The 19077-nt window shown below is 36.6% G+C and overlaps 1 protein-coding gene across 2 annotated transcripts in view; it reads right to left on the minus strand.

The window, feature by feature from the left end:
- Positions 1-19077, minus strand: part of SPATA17 (spermatogenesis associated 17) — a 155558-nt gene that overhangs the window by 68521 nt on the left and 67960 nt on the right. For both annotated transcript variants that reach the window (XM_067565404.1, XM_067565403.1), the window contains exon 6: positions 14336-14459. In XM_067565404.1, the coding sequence (XP_067421505.1) occupies positions 14336-14459 (124 nt within the window). The remainder of the gene's footprint in view (positions 1-14335; positions 14460-19077) is intronic.

Consider the following 19077-nt stretch of genomic DNA (forward strand, 5'->3'; position numbering starts at 1 on the left):
CTATTCAGTATCATTTTTGTCATTGAGTTTGGGCTGGGCGGTGCAGCATTCATGATAATCTTTTCTAACTTTTAATTTTCATTATTTTTATTATTTATAGTTTCCATCTATACTCACAGGTTTACTTTGTACCTCCCAGAATTAAAAGACGACATCGACTCTGCCTCTAGGAGCTTTCAAGTGAAATTAGACAATGTAAAGGGAGTGGGGGAGGACTATTGTGTGATTGCTCAGTGAGGACTAGTGAATGGGATGATATAGGGAAGAGTGGGTGGTTTGGGTATTTTTAGTTAGGAATATAGGGATATCTTTAGCTGACTAATTTCTTGTCTTTTAGAACCAACCATATAATTTTAAACAATGAAGCATATGTTGGTAAATGTAACTGGCACACTAAATGTGCACACTATGTAAAATTAAAAATGAGTGGAGCTGGTTTTCAGATAAAGTACAGTCATGAAATCTTTAGAGAATTTATCTTAATATCTTAAAAATATTTCATATGTCTCAATATATTTTAATCAAGCTGTAAGTAAAGAAATGTTCTGTGTTAAATACTTTCCTGCATGAGTTCTGGAAGGCTAAAATAATTATCTCATATATAACCATCATAAACATATAAATATCTCTTTTAACAATCATTTGTTTTTGAAAAAAAAATAGCTTTAAGGTAGTAGTATGTCTGTCTGACTGATTTCCAGGAGAAGGGCTTAAAATAAAGTTTTACTTTCTCATATTGTGCTCATTTAAGAGAGAGGGAGTAAGATGACTCTTTCTCTCTCTCTCTCTCTCTAAATATATATATATATATATATATTACAAACAGTAGTTGTTTTGAGGGACTGAGAAAGCAGCCTAACAAGATAGGGTCTTAACTTAAAAATACTTTTTGTTCCGTTTTAATTTGTAGAAAGTAAGCAAGTTGACAAAAGAGAGAACAGATCTTTAAAGCCATAAAAGTAAAAGCATGAAGGAGAGCTGTGAATGAAATATTTGCTAGAGATGGGATTGCTGAATCAACACTGACCAGTGCACTTCATCATAATTATCAGGACATACTACTGCCAGGGGATTTATAAAAATCCCACTCAGCAAATAATTGCCCTGCTGTTAGGAGATAGTCAGAGTGTTAACACACTGTCACAGTCCAGCGTTTAGTAAGATATTCAACATTCAATTACTCTTGCTGAGAACTAAAAGGAAACATGATCATTTCTCAGCTACTGCAGTTATGCTTCCACATGAATTCCAGTGAACAATCTTGTTAATCCCCAGATATAGTTTCTTTTAGGAGGTAGAAGAACTACTTTAAAACATTAATGATTCAGAAGGAAAAAACTTGCTGAAATGATGTCAGAGCCATTTGTTTTGTTTTAAAAAAGGACTTCAAATGTACAGATTACTGGATTGCAACAGGCTATGGAATGATTGCATACAAAATGAAAATAAAATTAAAAAAAACGTGTTTAACACAATTTATTTGGAAAAATTTCTCTATAAAACTCTACATAAAAGCTATGGTAGCACCAAGTAGGTGAGTTAGGTCAAACACGAAGAATCAAAGAAATTGAATCTATTTCAGAAGATGTCTTCTCACAAATAAGAATAATCTGTAACTTATTTTTTTAATTACACAAAATATATTTTAGATAAACCATGAAGAAATGTAGAACCAACTTATTCAGATTTAAAAAATACTATAAACTGGCCCAAATCACCTAATTTAGTATTTGATTCTGCTACCACTAATGTCAGTGACAAAATGTTCACTGACTTTAATCAGTTCAGAATCAGTTCTTTATACATGTGTAACACCACTGAGCCCAGTAAGGTTGCACCAGTATACTCAAGGTGACTATTTGGTCAACTGTATCCAATTAATATATTGGGCCTGATTAAGCAGTCTCTATGCAAAAACTCCCTTGATTTCAATAGATTTGCCTGACTAAGGTCTGGAGGATCCAGCCTATTACCTACAGAAGGATCTATATTGGATGTGTTTGTGATAAAACATTTATTCAGAGAATGAAGAAGTCATAAATGAGTGATGAATAGAATATTTTCTCACAAGTGGGATTAATTACCTATCCTCCAGATAATATATATTCTGTTTAAACAGAGAAATAGAAATGTTTGTTATTGTTATTCTGCCTTCAGAGTGCAAAGTTTAATTCAAAGCTTTTAATCTAAGGTTTTTGCTTAATATCAAAATAATGGCACTATCATGTTCTAAATGAAAGACAGTATCACATTTATGGATAAACAAAGCCACAATTTCATTGGAATATATAGAGAGGGGGTGAGGAAACAGTAACAGATGATAGTCTTTTACACGGAACACAAAACTAACCTCACATCTTGGAAAGACACTGAGGTCTCACTGCAGCCAACAAAATCACAGTGGAGTATCTATGCCCCTCTCCTTAAATAACCATTGCTGGAGTATTTAGACCCCAGGATAAAACAGGAATAAACTGCTTTGAGGGCCTAGTACAGGGAACACAACAGTTATGGTACCTAGCCAAGACACCACAGCCCAATCTCTTACAAAGAGTAAGGCCATCCCATAAATATATCATCCATCTTTCATGGATTCTGTGTCTGACTGACCCTTTATTTTGTCTATTCTAATTCTAATGCAGCATCTTGACAACCAGATCAGAGATGGGAACTTGGATGTGTGAGTGGTGGTGTATGAAACAATGTTCCTGTGGTGATGGTACTGGGAATCAGGAGAATATTCCAGGTTCTCTCATGGACTTCCATTTGGCCTTAGGGAAAGATTATTATAAAACAAATGTCTAAATTCATATTTGGATGCCTAAATAATGACCTGATATTAAAAAATGCCAAACACCCAACAGCACCTATTGACTGTAGTAGGAGTTGTTGGTTCTCTATGCCTTTGAAAACCAAGTCACTTATTTTTGAAAATCTTGTTCTTATTCTTTGTCATAGGTTATACCTCTAGCACACCCCCATTGGATGAGACTGGGCAACTCTCTTGTCATAGACATCCTTCTCTGGTTGTAGATGTCACTGTTGTGCTAGCTAGAATGCAGAGAGTGGTCCTCTAGCTATATGTTTTTAGGAGGTGGCAACCCCCTTCTCAGTCTAACAACATTCCAAAAAATGGTAAGGACAAACCACATAATACTACAGTCCACAGAACAGTCCAGACTACCCTAGTAGTTATCCACAAATTAAGTGCCAATAGTCTCTGTGGGGGGGAGGGAGAGTGTGTCTGGAGGTATGCTAAGCACCCTGGGTTTTAAACAAAAAATGAAAATAAAGTAAAGAAGTTCCTTCTACTTCCTTGGAGAGTCCAGGTGACAGTCTCTTTAGCTATTCTTCTGGTAATCAGCCCCTGCTCTGTGGGGCTTGGGAGCTCTAGCTCTGCTTATCTTTGAATTCCACCCTGCACTGGGCTTGGAGCCTCCCTTTTAAGGAGCTGCCCTTCTCTAGATTTGACAGGCATCACAAGTGGGCTGAGTCAGGACTGATTGTGCCCAGAGGAGCTCTTTAACCCCTTATTGCCTGAGGTGAGAACCTATCCCACCGCAATCTCCTGTGCTTCAGTTTCTGCATTTGTAAATTACAAATTAAAACTCCATTAACATCATCCCTCCTATAATAACAAAACCAACCTATCATAAAAGGCAATTAGCTTGGTCAGACCCGTTCACCAAAAGATTGGAAAACCCCCTCTAATTATCCAAAGGTAGCCTGTTAGAATATGGTAAGAGCTATATGTTATATACGTTAATAGGAGAGTGAATAGGAGATGCTCTTATTTACAGAACAGATCTTGACACTTATATGGGCTTTTGTGATGACATAAGAAACAGCTGCCAAAGACAGAAATAATTTTATTTTCCCATGTGATTAAATAAGCTAGTGTTCCACTGACCCTCAGTATATCTTTGTTTGTCTGTTGCTCTGTGTATGCATGTGATGCTCTTTCCCCTGCAATAACATATTCTGACTGATTCATTTGATAATTCATTTTAGTTAAGCCAGTACGACGTCACAATGCAAATAAACTGGAAGGGGATAGTGTGAATAGCTGTTACCTTAGATGTTACAATGGGACCAGTAAACAATGTGTCAAGGTTTTCACAAATGGACATAATGCTGTGTGGAAGAGAAGAAAGAGGAAAGGATAAAGCAGTGTGACAAAGGAAGGAATCGAAAAGAAGCAGGGAAAGGATAAAGCAGCAACAAAGAGGAAAATGTTGAGGGATTGATCCAGGCTTCGGTGGCAAGATAGGCAAATGGGAGACAAAGAAGAACTAGGGCAGAAGGGGGAGATGTTTATGTTTATAAGAGGGAGAGGTAGAGGAAAGACGTTGTTATGGGGCAGAGCAATACTGATCATGCCCATTCCTGGAGGAGTAGTACCTGTCAATATTGCAGTATATACCAGATATCAAGTGACAGGATCTAATAGTGAGCAAACTCTGTGTAAGTTAACTGAGGGCACATTACCTTCACTGGATTTGCCTGCCAAAGAGCTGGAAACCAAAGAATCGGTGTATAGCTCACTCATCTTGAAGTTTCATTAAAGCTGGGGATACCATCAATGCCACTTCTTAATCAACCAGAAGGGTTGCTGTTGAGAAATGCATGGTACTTCATCTTCATGCCTTCTTCCATCCCATCCCTAGTCTCCCTTTTTTTGTAGCCCAGATGACCTTTCTCCGCTCCTTAAAATATACTTATTCTTATAGTATATTTTCAAAAATTACCTCTGCAAGATTCCTGCATCACCTCACGCTCATATTAGTAACAAATGCATTACTTTACTGTATACTACAGTATATTGGCCAAATTTAACCCCATAATAATTCAGTTGGCTTCAGTTGGGTTGCACCAGGGATAAATGTGGTGCTATGTATCCGAACAGTTTAGATTCTAGATTGTAAATCTAGGGCATGGATTTTGTGTTCTTCAGTGTTTGCACAGCACCGAGCTGAAAAGTGACGTTCAAATTATAGCTCCCTCTGTTCAATTATCCACTCTGGAGTAGTTCCAGCCACTTGCTGGCACAAGTAGCAGTAATACACAGAACAGAACTTTTTCACAGATCTCTGGTATGTACACATTTCATAGGTCACACAGCCTATCGCTTAAACTCCACCACTAATCCTACCCACAGGACCGGAGCAAATGGTGCATCGCCTGGAGAAAACAAGCCACTGATTATACAATTTTTATGCAGAAAAAGGAAATGTAGATAATAGACTAAATTTAGTACCCTTTAGGTAGTAGGAATTTGTAAGGAGTGAATACAGGTTTAATCTGTTCTTTGAATGCACAGCCCTGTTTTTGTGTGCCTAGCAGGAGTGATGTACCAACAATTATGTGCCTAGCAGGAGCTCCAGAACCTATTATTCCTTGTCCAGACACAATGTCTCCCAGAGGTCACAGGGAGCTCTGTAAATGCATTATATTTTTAGAGGGTACAGCATGAGCACAGTCAGCTGGGCCATCCCCACCTCATCCCACTCCCTTCAGGTTAATTGGCACAGGCAGCAGCACTAGCCAAGAATAGTCTTTCTTAGAAGAGCACAAAGACTGTAATTGTGCTTCCCTCCCTCTCCCCCCAAGTGTGGGTGAACAAGATCTTTGTGACCCTCCTACCTCTCAGCCCTGTGCAGAGGCTGGCATAGTCTAGCCCACAGTATGCAGGTGAACAATATATGCCAAAGATGACTTTGATGTGCCACAGCAAGACTAACGAGACTTGCTGATCAAACGTATATTTGGCAAGTACTGTAAGACAGACAATGCAGACTAAGAATCCTTTGACAATAATGGCTTATGAAAACAGAATACAGAACTATAAAGAAAAGAGAAAAGTACATTACATACTAATACTATTAAAATGTATCTGCAAGTCTGTTGGAGAGTTAGGAAAGCTCACTCTCTCTCCTTTTTTTAATTTAAATAGGATTTTTAATGGTACAAGCTTGGAAAGTAGTGTGAGACATCTGACTTGGTGACAAGTAGGTCAGGAGTGGGTATAAAACACCCACAGATAGGTGAGGATGTTCAGTGACTGGGGATGCACTTATTTTTGAATGGAAGTGGTACATTATTTTATCTCCAGGAAATATCAGTACCTAGAACGAATGATAATTTCAGCCCAGGAATGTTTTGGAGACAGGATAATAAAATTTATAATGGTAAAGAGGGAGGAAATAAAATGTAAAAGGTAAGAGCTAATTCATTCTTCATGCTAGCTCAGTCCTTGGCCTTTCCTGAACATAGACTGCCAATAGTAACAAATTATGTATGATCATTTTGTGATGTGGACTGTTCACTTGGGACTAAGCTAAAATGACCAAACCTGCACTGCAGCCTTGCCTCTTAAACTATGGATCCAAAGATCAGAGGCCAGTGCTTTATCCACTGATTCCTCACCTTTATAAGAATAAAACTGCCAGGTGTCCAAAGACAGAGTGGGTGTCAAACAGTGTCACTTCAGACCAATTGTTTTTCAAATGCTTATAGAACATCATTAGGTTAATCAGCTGTGCCTTTTGAATATTCATTAGTAGGTTTTGGTAAGGAAATTATTGATCTGATTCGCCACTCATTTACAGTTTTATCCTGATGTAACTTCACTGACTACAGCGGACTTAGCTTCTGATTTACACTGGTGTAAATGAGAAAACCAGTCCCTCAGTACCATTCTTATTCATAATTGTCTCCACTTAGGAACAAAAGCAATTGAAAAAATAAACAACATATTCAGTTTTTATGTGATTTGTGGTAAATTAACCTTCAACACTCTTTCAGACAAAGCATAACTGAAAAGAGATCTGATAGTATTCTTTTTTTTTAACTGTATGAATTGACAAACATGATAAATTAGTAGATAATGTTACATGTGAGTGAGTCATTGAATGCTTCAAATTAGTGACTCAATTATGAGTTCTACAATGACAATAATAAAAAAAAGACAAAACTGGTATAAAAAACCCTATGAACAGGATCCTTAGGGCATGATTCTGGCACCCTAATACTCATAGGTTCTGATGCAAAACCCATGGAAGTCAGTCAAAAGACTCTCATTAGCTTCAAATGGGTCTGCACATGGAAGAGGGCAGTAGTCAATGTGAACAGAAGTGGCAGAATTGGGTTCCTAATGAGTAAGACAATAGTAGAAACATACTGGGACTTGAAACTAGAAACGGGCTTCCTTTCCCCCCCCCCCCCCTTTTTGCTTGATAATCATGTTCTCATATCTTTTCACAAAACTCTTTCCTAGGATTTTTTTCTACAGTATTAACCTGTTAAATTGTTATGGTCTTCCATTTTTATGGCCATTCCTGATGGTTATCTTACTAAAGACAGTCTCTTTATTAAAATTGCTCCTCTAGTCTACTCTGCCAGCTGCTACATAACCACAAGAACAGCATATTTTTCATAACGATATATTAATCTTTATTTCCTGACTTCTTGTCTTCTCTCTCTCCTTTCTCCTCTCAGAGAAACTCAAATGCTCCCCTCCATTGTGTGGTTCTGAAGGACGCAAATATGAGCAAATACCAGCCAAAAGTGTGTAGCAGATGAGAGTGGAGCTAACGTGGCATGCTTTCCCACCAGTCGAGCCTGTATAAGCCCTACTTTGCTCACCTCCAAACCCAGTGCCCCGCCTTCCCAGATTGGAGGCATCTGTGCCTATTGTCTAGGGCACTGACTGTGAGAAGGGCATCCTCGCAGGACATTCTGTGGCAACATCCATTGCAGCATGGAGCCCTCAACCTTCAGCAGAAGAGCTACACCTTTACCTTATTCAAAAAGTGAGCTACAGGTCTGTGCGCCAGACTCAACCAACCTTGCTAGCAATGCATCCATAGCCTTGAAAGTGAATTAATAAAAATACAGCTGGAAATTAGGCCTTATAGCCAAACATAGAATCTTAGCAGGTTTTTCAGTGTGGGCCTGGTTAAATTCACTGACTAAATAATTAGTCTTAAGGAAGGGAGACAAAAAACCTCTTCAAGCCCAGATTAGTTATTATGAACACAAGGATGTTGGTCAGTGTAGGTTTTTCAGTGTTTACACTCAAGCTATGAAAATCTCCTGCAGGGCATGGATGGCACCGATATAAGACTGGCCTCTTGAAAGCCAGTTGCTTAAGCATCCTAAGTCCCTGACACAGTAGATGGAGTGCATCCAAAGCTAAACCCTGGTTGAATACCATAGAGGGGCTACTGTCCTTACAAAAAGTAGCAACTTTGTTTTGTTATTGGTGGTTTCCCAACAAAATTTAATAGATTTTTATAGATTTCAAGACCAAAAGGGACCACGGTTATCACCTAAACTGACCTCCTTAATAACACAGGCTCACAAGTTTTTGAACTGATCCGGTCAGAACTTTCAAACCGCATGACAGTGATCTTGGCCTTGCACTTCAGCAGAACAAGCTGAATTCTGAAGCTAGGAGTGTCAGCTGGAGATTTAGTGACAGCTGTAGCTAGAGATTTAGATGCTATATCAGAGATTTCCAAAAAGGCTCTAAGAGTATGCTTTGATATTTCTTGACCTTCTTAAAAGAGCTCCAAAAAATTCTGTTTCTGTCTTCAGGAAAGCACTGAAGACATCTTGGACCATAAAGAAAATCTATACCTTGCCTCACCACTTATTAATTAGAAGCACGTAAAGTCCAGGCTGCCAAGGAGTGGGCTTTCCTTCCAAAATGCTCAAAGTGTTTATGTTCCTTTTCTCCAGGAAAGGAAGATACCCTTCCCAAATTAGACTTTTCAACCACTGCTGAGATCACTAGAATGCCAAAGGAAAAGGTAGGAAAAAAATTCCAATTCTTCTCTCAGTTTTCAATAGAGGGAGTTGAGCTTCCCTGAGGCCGAAACAGTTGAGGCAGAATGATTCTACACTTCTTTTGCAGACTCTAACAAGCAGTCATTAATAGGGAAAGCTACCTTGTCCTCCTCTTGGAGCTCTAAGTTATCAAGGAGCTTATGAGGATTCTCTGCTTCTGAGCTGCCAAAAGAATGTCAAGAGAAATCAATACCCTACAAACTGAGTCTTGGAAAGCCGAAGTGTCACTCAGAGGAGAGGAAGAGGCAATCAGCACAGACTCCTCAGGGGATGGGGAACAATAGGGCATTTCAGAGGACTTCTTAACGGTGGCCTCCTCTGCCAGAGTGACAGACTCCACATCCTGTAAAACTGCAGAACTAGGAGAATCAGTCTTCTTGATCTTCTTAGGAAGTGCAGACCTTGGGCTCGTCAGCAATGAAGACAAAAGTCTCTTATCAGCCCCTCCTTACTGAGGGTCCCCCTTCTCTTGATATTACAGAAGCAGGAGCTGGAAGATTACAGGGCCAAAAAAACCAAAAGGACATGATACTCAGAGAATGGAAACTGCTTTCCAGCCAGAAGCTGCTTGAGGCAGAGAAATGGCCCAACAGAAGATCCTGTACCTGAATTAGGAGCATTGGGAAGAGCACCAGCAGAATTGAATGAGCCAGCCTTTCTCAGATCAGAGGGTCTCAAGTGTCTACATATGGTTCTGTTTTTGGGCAAATAGAGGATCCCATGGAACTGTTGACAATATCAGTCTAGCTGATCTCAGCTTGGAAGATCCCAGAGGAGAGCAGTCTGGGCTTGGAATCAAAGATGGATCTGATTCCATCAGTGTGTGATGATGAGCTTGAGGGATGTGCATATGACCCCAGACAGCCAGTAATGTTCAAAGAGGATCTATGGCTGTGTGGACAGGCCTAAACCTCACACAGTATACCTCTATGGAAGTAAAGCAATGAATGAGAACTTTCATCATTTGAACTGCAATTTTCCATACTTGGTCTCTATCCAAAGATGATTTTGGTTTTGAAAATTTGAGCAAAATCAGTTCTGCTATTTAGGAGCACAAGGAGAATGGAGGGAAAATATACGTTTCCCATTACCTCACATGGTAATATGAGTGCCTGGGAGAAAAGCTGTTTGGGGTGAAGCCATAGGATCTACTACTACACTGATTCTCTATTCCTTCTTCCAGTAACAAACACAATTATAATAACAGAGGGTTACTTCAACCTTTGACACTGAGTGTCTCCATAGCTGCTTGAGCTCTGGGTTTGGTCCATCATACACCTATAAGAAAGTCCTGATTTTCACCACTATTGTGTGCCCAAGTACATCTGGGCATATAAGCTGTTAGAATCATGCAGTGACTGAGACATGCAGTCCCTTGTCCCATAAAGCATGGCCTTTTCAAACTCAATCGTGTGAAGTGCTGGACGATTCCTTTAAGGTGCTGAGCTCCTTCACCTTCCATTGACTTCAAAGGCAGCTACAGTTTGTCATCACTTTGGAAAATTGACCTCAATGCATTTGCCACATTTACTTGCTAATATGTACTTAGAGGAGACCAGGTAAAACCTGCATATTTATGTCTGAGTTCACCAATACAAAGAGAGAAAAGCAGACATATACATATTCAGAACAGAAACATTAAATTAAAAAACCTTATTTTTAAAAATTAATTATATTAAACAGATCTATTAACACAATATTGGCAATTTGCAGACTGCAATTATGGACTGATAGCAAACTTAGCTTATGAACTTCTTTATGATTTGATTTACAAATGTAAAAAGAGAAATAAAATAAAAATATAAAATAGACCTATGGGTTTTTTTTTAACTCTATAATGTGCTGCCAATATTTGTATTAGAAGTAATAATCTGAAAAAGTCAGAGTTTTTGCTAAACCTGTCATGCAATTTTTAACTTCTTGCATTTTTAAGGTATCTTGCTCATCATAAAACATGGTGCTTATTATATTGTTCATTTAAAAGCAGATAAGAAAAATACTGTTGAACATAAATACAAATAAACTTTTTAAAATCCAGAAAAGAGGACTTCAGTTTTTTCTAATAGAATTTAGATTGATAACAATGTTAATCCCTTTTCAAGATATTTCTTTCTATATTCCACAATGGAATCTCTTGCAAAAAGCAACCAGTAGGTGGAGCAGACAACATAATTTATTACTTGATAACAAGGGCATTGACTCTGTAGCAGGTTTCTTCATAATTATGGGAATCATGTAGGAGAAATTTTCTTCAAACAAAGGAAGCTCATATGTGTTAGGTGTTACTTGACTAGTTATTGAAGCTACTGATATATAAAGCAAGTTGATTAAAAGCTCAATATTTCATAAGTATAGAATTTTAGAGCTCATAATTTATTTCTCCAGGCATTATTTTGCAACTAACTTAGTTTTAATCAAATAAAAAATCACTTTCTATTTTCAAACCTCTTCTTACAGCTACAAAGTTTGGGCCACATTTTTGGTGCATGAACAACACCAGCTACATAGAAACAAAAAGTAGGTGCTGTTTATTGTCTAAAGCTGTAAAATTTATTTGTGTTTTGAAGTTACTGAGATGCATAACAAATAATTTTCAGGGAATGATGGTTGATTAAGTCTGTGACAACAAATTAACCCCATTACTGTTAGTAAATATTGATTATGCAAATATACTCATTTGTTTAGATTTCTTTCTGAAATACAGATGTCTAGAAGATACTCAAATTTTTTAATTAATAAAATCATAAAGATCTGTTAATTCAAAACTGACGTATGGCTGAAGTAATCATGTATCTCTGTTAAAATATTTGTATAAATAGAGCACATCTGTACAAGCATCAACAATAACTTGCTGTATTATTGCAAATTCTTATAAATAAATTGAGTTAATTATTTACCAACAAATATAGTAAAATGGTCATTTTAAATAGTACTATAATATAGTATAATTTTGTATACATAAACTCTGTTAAAAGGTATCACTGAGTTTATTGATCCATGCTTTATTTATTGTAAGCATGACACAGGTTAGACAAAGTGTTACACTATATTAAATACTACATTAATTTGCAGCCTTTGTAAAAATGTAACTGTTGAACTTGTAAGCACCGAGGCGCTTTAGTATTCAAATTGCTGCAGTCACAGAGGCAGTCAATTTTAATGTTTGTGATGCAAAACATAAGGAAAAGACATCAATATTATATCTTGTGCATTAGCTCCACAAGCATCTGAAGCTACAATTCTGAATAGTCTATGGAAGACTGACTTCTTCAGATCTATGATAGCCTATTTTTAGGCTATAGATGTTAATCTTTAACAACATTTGGGACTTCCTGAACTATAAAATATGCTAAAATAATTCTTCAAATTTTGTTTCTGATTCACCTGTGGTAAAATGTTTATGGAATACACGATGGAAATAAAATCAGCAAAAAATACTGATATTTAATATTGATACCCTTTAACGTTATATTATTTTAACTATATGTCACAAAGAGGCAAGTCAATATAGAAATGAGCTAAGTAAAAAACTCCAAAATAGTATTTCAATACTTTTACTAAACTCATTCTTTTATACCAAACCATCTTACTGCATGAAGAGGCAAAGTGCAGACACAGCAATTTAAATGAGTGCCAATAATTTAACTTATGGTGGACATTTTTTCTTATTAAAGGAGATTTTTTTTAAAATAAAAAAATGAAAGCTGAGCTTCTGGAGCAGAATTCAGTACCAAACCATTACTTCTGTAGCAAATTTTGGGCCTTAGAGCCATGGAATATGTCAATCCTGGCAGTGAGCAAAACTGGGGTGTTTTTAGTTCTGCAAAACCTAGTCTGTCAAGCTTTGTTTTTGTTAAATCAGAAACCCAAATCCATAAGACTACTACGCTTACTGCTGTCCTTGACCAGAAAAACCCTAACTTGAGGGCTGAGATGCAAATGCTGCCTGCCATCCCTTCAGGATGAATCTTGGGGTGTGAAATTCCCCACTGGTAAAGAAGAATGCAATTTGCTAACCTGGTACTGTCAGGATCAAATTCAGTTAATTATATTTTTGACCATAAATCATTAAATTCATCTCACTAGCCATCTAAAAGAATGGTGAACACTCACTCCATAGTTTAATTTTTCAGATACTAAAGATGTAGAACATTTTATTCACATTAACAATTGGTTTGTTAGGCCTCCTTATTTCGAATATTTTTGCTTGATGAATCTGTTTAATATTGGAATTATTGTATTTTTTCCAAATAATGATCCAAGAAAATGTAAAGACTTTTTTCCATGTAGAATGTTCTAATGTACTATTCTACAGCTGATCAAATTATTTGTGGTGAATAATATTCGGTTAATAACTTAGGCCTTTCCTCTCTTTGCAAATTGCTTATGAACAGACCTTATATTTTAGTTATTTTGCTATTAAAGTTACTCATTTTTATTAATGTTTTCACCTTTCAAAACTGGAGTACAGTTAATGCAAACAAGTTTCAAACTATGGGTTGAAATAAATGATTCATAAATGATTCACAAACACTGAAAAAGGCTAAATTTGCTGCCACTGAGTCACATGGTATTGTTCCTGCTCCCTGATCAGATGGCTGATAATTTTTAAACAGGAGAATAACAAACAACAAATAGGAAATAATAAATAACAAATGCTTTGTTCATGGCTGAATTTTCACATGCAAACACGGGCATTCATATGAAGAACAACCATTCATCAAACAATCATAGAAAGAAAAACACATTTGCACAAATATTCACAAATAGGGACTAGCAAGAAACACACATATAGTCAAAATAGAACAGCCCTTCAGAATTTGAACAAATGTTCTTAAATCCTGTTTTGCGATATAAGATCAGTTCCACTAGTTACTAACAAATTTGACTTCTTGCCAAAGACACTGTATAGGAAGACTTGAAAAATCTAGAATTTTTAGAAGTGCAAACAAATTAATCAGTAAATATTCAAAATTCAAGATGCATAACTATGTGAAAATAACCAAGGTAAATGTGCTGATCCAGGCAGTTCTGTGAAAAACTACATTTACAATCTATTTTAAAACACAGCAGAAGAGCACAATATCAATCCAATCATTAGCTCAATTAAAAAAGAAAAAATGAAACCTCTCCTCAGCGTAATAACTTATTAGTTCCTGACAAGTGCAACAACACAACAATAAGCCAGTCAAAATGAGTTTTTAAAGCGAGGTTATGCCCTTCGTGTTGTGTTATCACAGTGGCAGATCAAACTGCTGACTTGGAGTCTTTCTGCCAGCAGTGCTGTGGCTGCCTCTGTGAAGCTGCTGTCACGAAATAGTCATGGTACCTGCTCTCGCCTATAGAAAAGCACTAAATTGAACTCAAAGTAGTGTCTTTGTGATATCTTTTCAACAAGTCATGTCCCATTCAGCCTGCTAGTTTATCTCTGTCAGGCTGGGGGCCCAAGTGGTTTGCATGAGCTGTCAGGGACAGGTATACCAACCTGCTCCGTGCTGAGGAGGTAATGCATCTTTCGGGCTTGGTAATCCTTTTTCTTTTCTTCCCTTTCTAGGTCTTTCTTCTCCTTTTCTTTCTCCTTCATCTCTGCAAACTCTTCTAGTTCTTTCCTGCATCAAAACGACTCTTTATTATTTACAGCCAAGAGGTGAAAAAAGATGCTAACACTTTTTTTTTACTCTTTCACAGCTGGTTCTCCATGGCATTCAATGTGCTGCTCTCATCCATTAACAATCAATGGGAATCAGTGGAATGTTAAACCTACTTGGTACATTCTGCAGTACAGCAGATGGATTCTATATGGATATATCTGTAATATTTGGTACCATTAAAGTGGTTAAAGTTACATTCCATGAGTATTGTACAATATACCATGTTTATTCATAACTCATCCATTTATATTCGTTAGCTTTTATTTTGAGGAAGATTTTAATGTTGTAATTTAAATATTTTGGTAAAACAGAAGTAACAGATATTCAGTGCACTGCCTTATCAAAAAACATTTTACCACGAGTTTCTATAAATAGAATTGATTTTAGTTTAGTAACTTCTTTCAAATGGACATCAGAATTGTAAACTTATATTTTAACTAGTACCTGGTGACAGAGGCGTAGATCATCCCCCTATGACAGACCCTCTGATATGGATCTGCCCTTGTGTGTGGAGAAGGGATAAAAAGAGAAGGGTAAGCTTAACTATTTGATATCCCTCTCATTGCTGGACCACTGAGCCCTCTGCAAGGTTGCATGGAGAGGGGTTGGAGGATGGGCTGCAGGCCAGTGAGCTGGGCACAGGGGCATACACCATTCCCTCATTAAGTACATGTGAAGTCCTTGGGAAAGATTTATGCAATATTAACTTTCCTGGACAGCTCCCTCCTCAGTGTGGAGCCTTCCTGACGAGGGTAGAACAGAGCAGCCACAGTCATGGGGAGTCTACAGCAAAGTCATGCCAGGAAAACATAGATTGTGGGGTAAGGGTTCCTGGAGCTGGTGTGGAAATGTCCCTGTGTCCACCCTTGGTAGTTCTTGGAAGATCCACAGGTAGTAAGAGGCTGATCCCACTGCCTACTTTGCAGGGGAGGGGCAAACCCGTATTTCCAGTAGAACAATGTGAGGAAAACTATGCAAGGTACTTGCAGAGATTTTCTCATCAATGGCTTTTTCCCAGGGATTTTTCCACAAAAGGGGCAGTCTGGCTCCAAATTATGCCCAACTGTAGGGTAAATTCATGTCCTATACCAAGCATAATTCAGTGCTATAGTTCACAGTGCATGTGTATAGAATTATTGTGACCCAGTAAAAGAGGTTAGCTTGGTTAGTATATGTTGTTGTTATTATTATTATTATTAATAAGAAACAGCTAGTTCAAATTAACCTGTGTGTGAAAGACACCAGCTTTGTTCAGTGAGGCATGTTGATTTGTCTAATTAGGTGAGTAAATTCTGGCCTTTTTTCAGAATGTTACATAATATGAAAAATGAAGAAAAATGCAGTTCATATGTCTGGATAGTAAATAATATAGCACAAAGAAATCTGGGATCTGATCCTTCTCCCACTGAAGTCAATGGTAACACTCCCACTGACTTCAGTGGGAGCGGGAGTTGGCCCCTGGAGAACAAGGATGAAATCAGACAAATATTTAAGCACGTGTATGTAACTTTGTAATATGTAACTTTAAAGACGTGAGGAATCCCACAGGAAAGTCAAGTTACATCAGTCAGTGTTTGCAGGATTGGGCTCCGGTTTTGTATTGCTAAATGTTATAATGATCTTAATGTTAAATAAATCCACAAAAACATGTGAAATGGTAATATATGCCTTATAAAGATATGAAGTTAGTTAAAATAAATTCTTAAAAAAAATACATATTAAAATGGTATCATTTTTATATTTGATTCATGTTACAGTCTTTCAAGTTTTCTTTACCAAAATATTAATCCACAACACCTGGTAAAATGAGTAAAATGTTAAGTAAATCATGCATGTTTTTTCTTCAAATGTGCAACACAAAAATAGAATGAAAAGGAAATACATTAAAGGTAGGGAAAGATATATAGGTCTGTTTCAATCTCTGCAAATATTTTTCGTTGCAGTTTACTGTTAAAGGCTGCTAATACAATATTTCATACAAGGTTACTTATGAAACATACTGACGTTTAAAAATCACCATGCTATGCTTTTGCAGCAGTGTAATTTTTTTCCAACATAAGATTAAATTGCAAAATAAATGAATTACTTAGAGAAGCATGGCCCCCATTTTGCCACCCTTCTCTTGAAATTGCTTATTAATATGAAAAAAGAAGTTGGAAAATAGCCTCTTTTACTTTATGCATAACGTTTTGGGGCCTCACAGCCTGCAGAGCTGGACTAGCTGCACATTTTAGATTGTGTTGGCAAGCGGGTACAATGACCTTTCTGACCTGCATCTCAAGGCTATTATTAATCGCTAAGTAACCTGGTAAAGCCAAACAAATTTGTTTCCATTGAAAGGATCTCTATCTGTGTCTGAGAATTTGTGCTGTACCAAACAGACCTCATTAACTGTGTCCATTTTTGACAAAGAACTAGGAGTTGGAGAGATTGGCGACCTTTCTTTGTCCTTAAGGTACAGACTTCTGAGCAGTTACATGTGGGCAAATAAGCATTTTTACAAGGAACTCTTTGTTTTATATTAACCATGAATAAAAAATAAATAAAAGTGCATGTGTTATCAAGTTTACTCTTTTATTTTAGGCAACTTCATACTTAAATATCTGTGCATACATTATATATTTTACATATTGCTTCTCATTCTTTTTCATTAGATTCTTCTATTCAGCATCAGTACCTCTGTAAATAGCTGATAAACTACCTATAAATATAAGATTATATATGATTCCTATTCTTATCTACTTTTACCCAACCATAAATAAGAAGTTATATTGTTCAAGAGAAAACTGGTGAAAATCCCCAAAGAAAAAAAAATATATATATGCATTTTATTACAGATTTAATTATAACAAACTGTAAAATATTTCTCATATCATCACTTAGGATTTATTACATTATTTAGAATGAATGATTCATTATCATAATTTGTCAAGTCAAAAAAAGTTTAGATCATTTGCAGAAAGTAAGTTTAAGGCAATATATAATTTTATTAGAAAGTGCTACCCTAAGATCATCACAATTCCTTACAGACAGCTAGACATCTCTTCATTAATGTTCTACATCACACCACTCATGAACGTAAGTTCTTTTAAATAACTATATAATTTTCAGTAGATTTTAATATATTTTCAACAGCCTACATGTTTTGCTAACATTTTCTGTTTCAGTAATGTTGTATGCATGATGTTTATATTACTTTACTTTATTATAATATTGTTGACATATATAGTTACCTCTAATGGTTCTGTCCTGGGGGTCATCACAAAATGTAAAGTATGTACTGGTCTAAACATTACTTTATGAATAGACTTTTTAGCAAAATGATACCAATTTAGATTTATTCTAAAATGTTTTACATCCTGAAATCCCCAAGTCCCTTCTAACATACTTTAAAGATTTGATCTTAGTCTCATTCATATCAATGGTAGTGAGATTAGATCCAAGGAATTAAATGAAAAAGTGATTAAATATGTCTCTATCTAATTCACAGTATAATATTTAGGCTCTGAGACTATGCTCTGTGCAATGGGACAGTTGGCTAGTATGTAATGAGAGTGATGAGACTAGCATATATGTAAAGAACAAACTACAGACATTATCTTTAAACATCATACATGTAAGTATACATCTACCAGTAACACTCAGATCCACAACCACAGGAGTATATGCTTGCACAATAAAAACAAAACAAAACAACAAATTCTAAGCCCACTGATGTCAATGGAAAGACTCTCAATGACTTTGATGAATTTTGAATCAGACCCTTCCTCCCAACCGTTTCTCATTTTCTTTCTAAACAGTAAGTTCAACAAGTGGTAATAACTAATTCTTTTCTGTGAATGCCTCACACAACCCAAGGACGTAAACCCTTCATATGTGACCACCCCAATCCCAAACTCCTTCTTTCACAGTGATTAGTATTATAACCTCCGCTTTGTGACAAAACTTCCATTGACTCCCATGGGTGTTCCATGTGTGGAAAGGGAATCAAATATGGCCAAAATAGTTTTGTCAAGCTAGAGCCTAACCATCTGGATTTTCACCAAATTTTGTGGGGGAAGAAAATAGGAACTCTGCAGATGCAAAAATTGTTATATATCAATTATTTTTGGAATATTTTACAAAACTGCTCAGTTCTTTTGCGAAATTCCTATATAAAGAAAATAAATAGGCGCATTTTTGGCAGATGCTGTGCTCAGAATGATCTACAAAAGACTTAACAAACAAATGTGCACTGATGATCACTTGGACAAGTTTGGGAAAGAAGTACATTTGCTTGGTATCACTGGAGTGTGGACTGTTTTATGACATCCAAAATGTGCCCATGTTTAGGAGCTAATGTGCTCAGAGATACTTTCATTGTGATTCGAATAAGATTATGCCTACCAAGTCTGCAAGGTAGCTGCTGACGTGTACATCATTGATTTTTTCACTTTATGTAGGTTTTAAAATAAAACGTTCATCTGCCAATGTAGCTTACTGTTATTCTGATGTTTCATTATGAAACATGCAGTGATGTTGATTCCAGCTATGAGAAGCAAATTTGGTTGACCATGCTCCTACTGTCTGTATAAAG

The sequence above is a fragment of the Emydura macquarii genome, unplaced genomic scaffold (genome assembly GCF_026122565.2).
Source record: "Emydura macquarii macquarii isolate MOO-44397 ecotype Brisbane River unplaced genomic scaffold, CSIRO-AGI_Emac_v2 contig_2676, whole genome shotgun sequence".
In the NCBI taxonomy this organism is placed as follows: domain Eukaryota; kingdom Metazoa; phylum Chordata; order Testudines; family Chelidae; genus Emydura; species Emydura macquarii.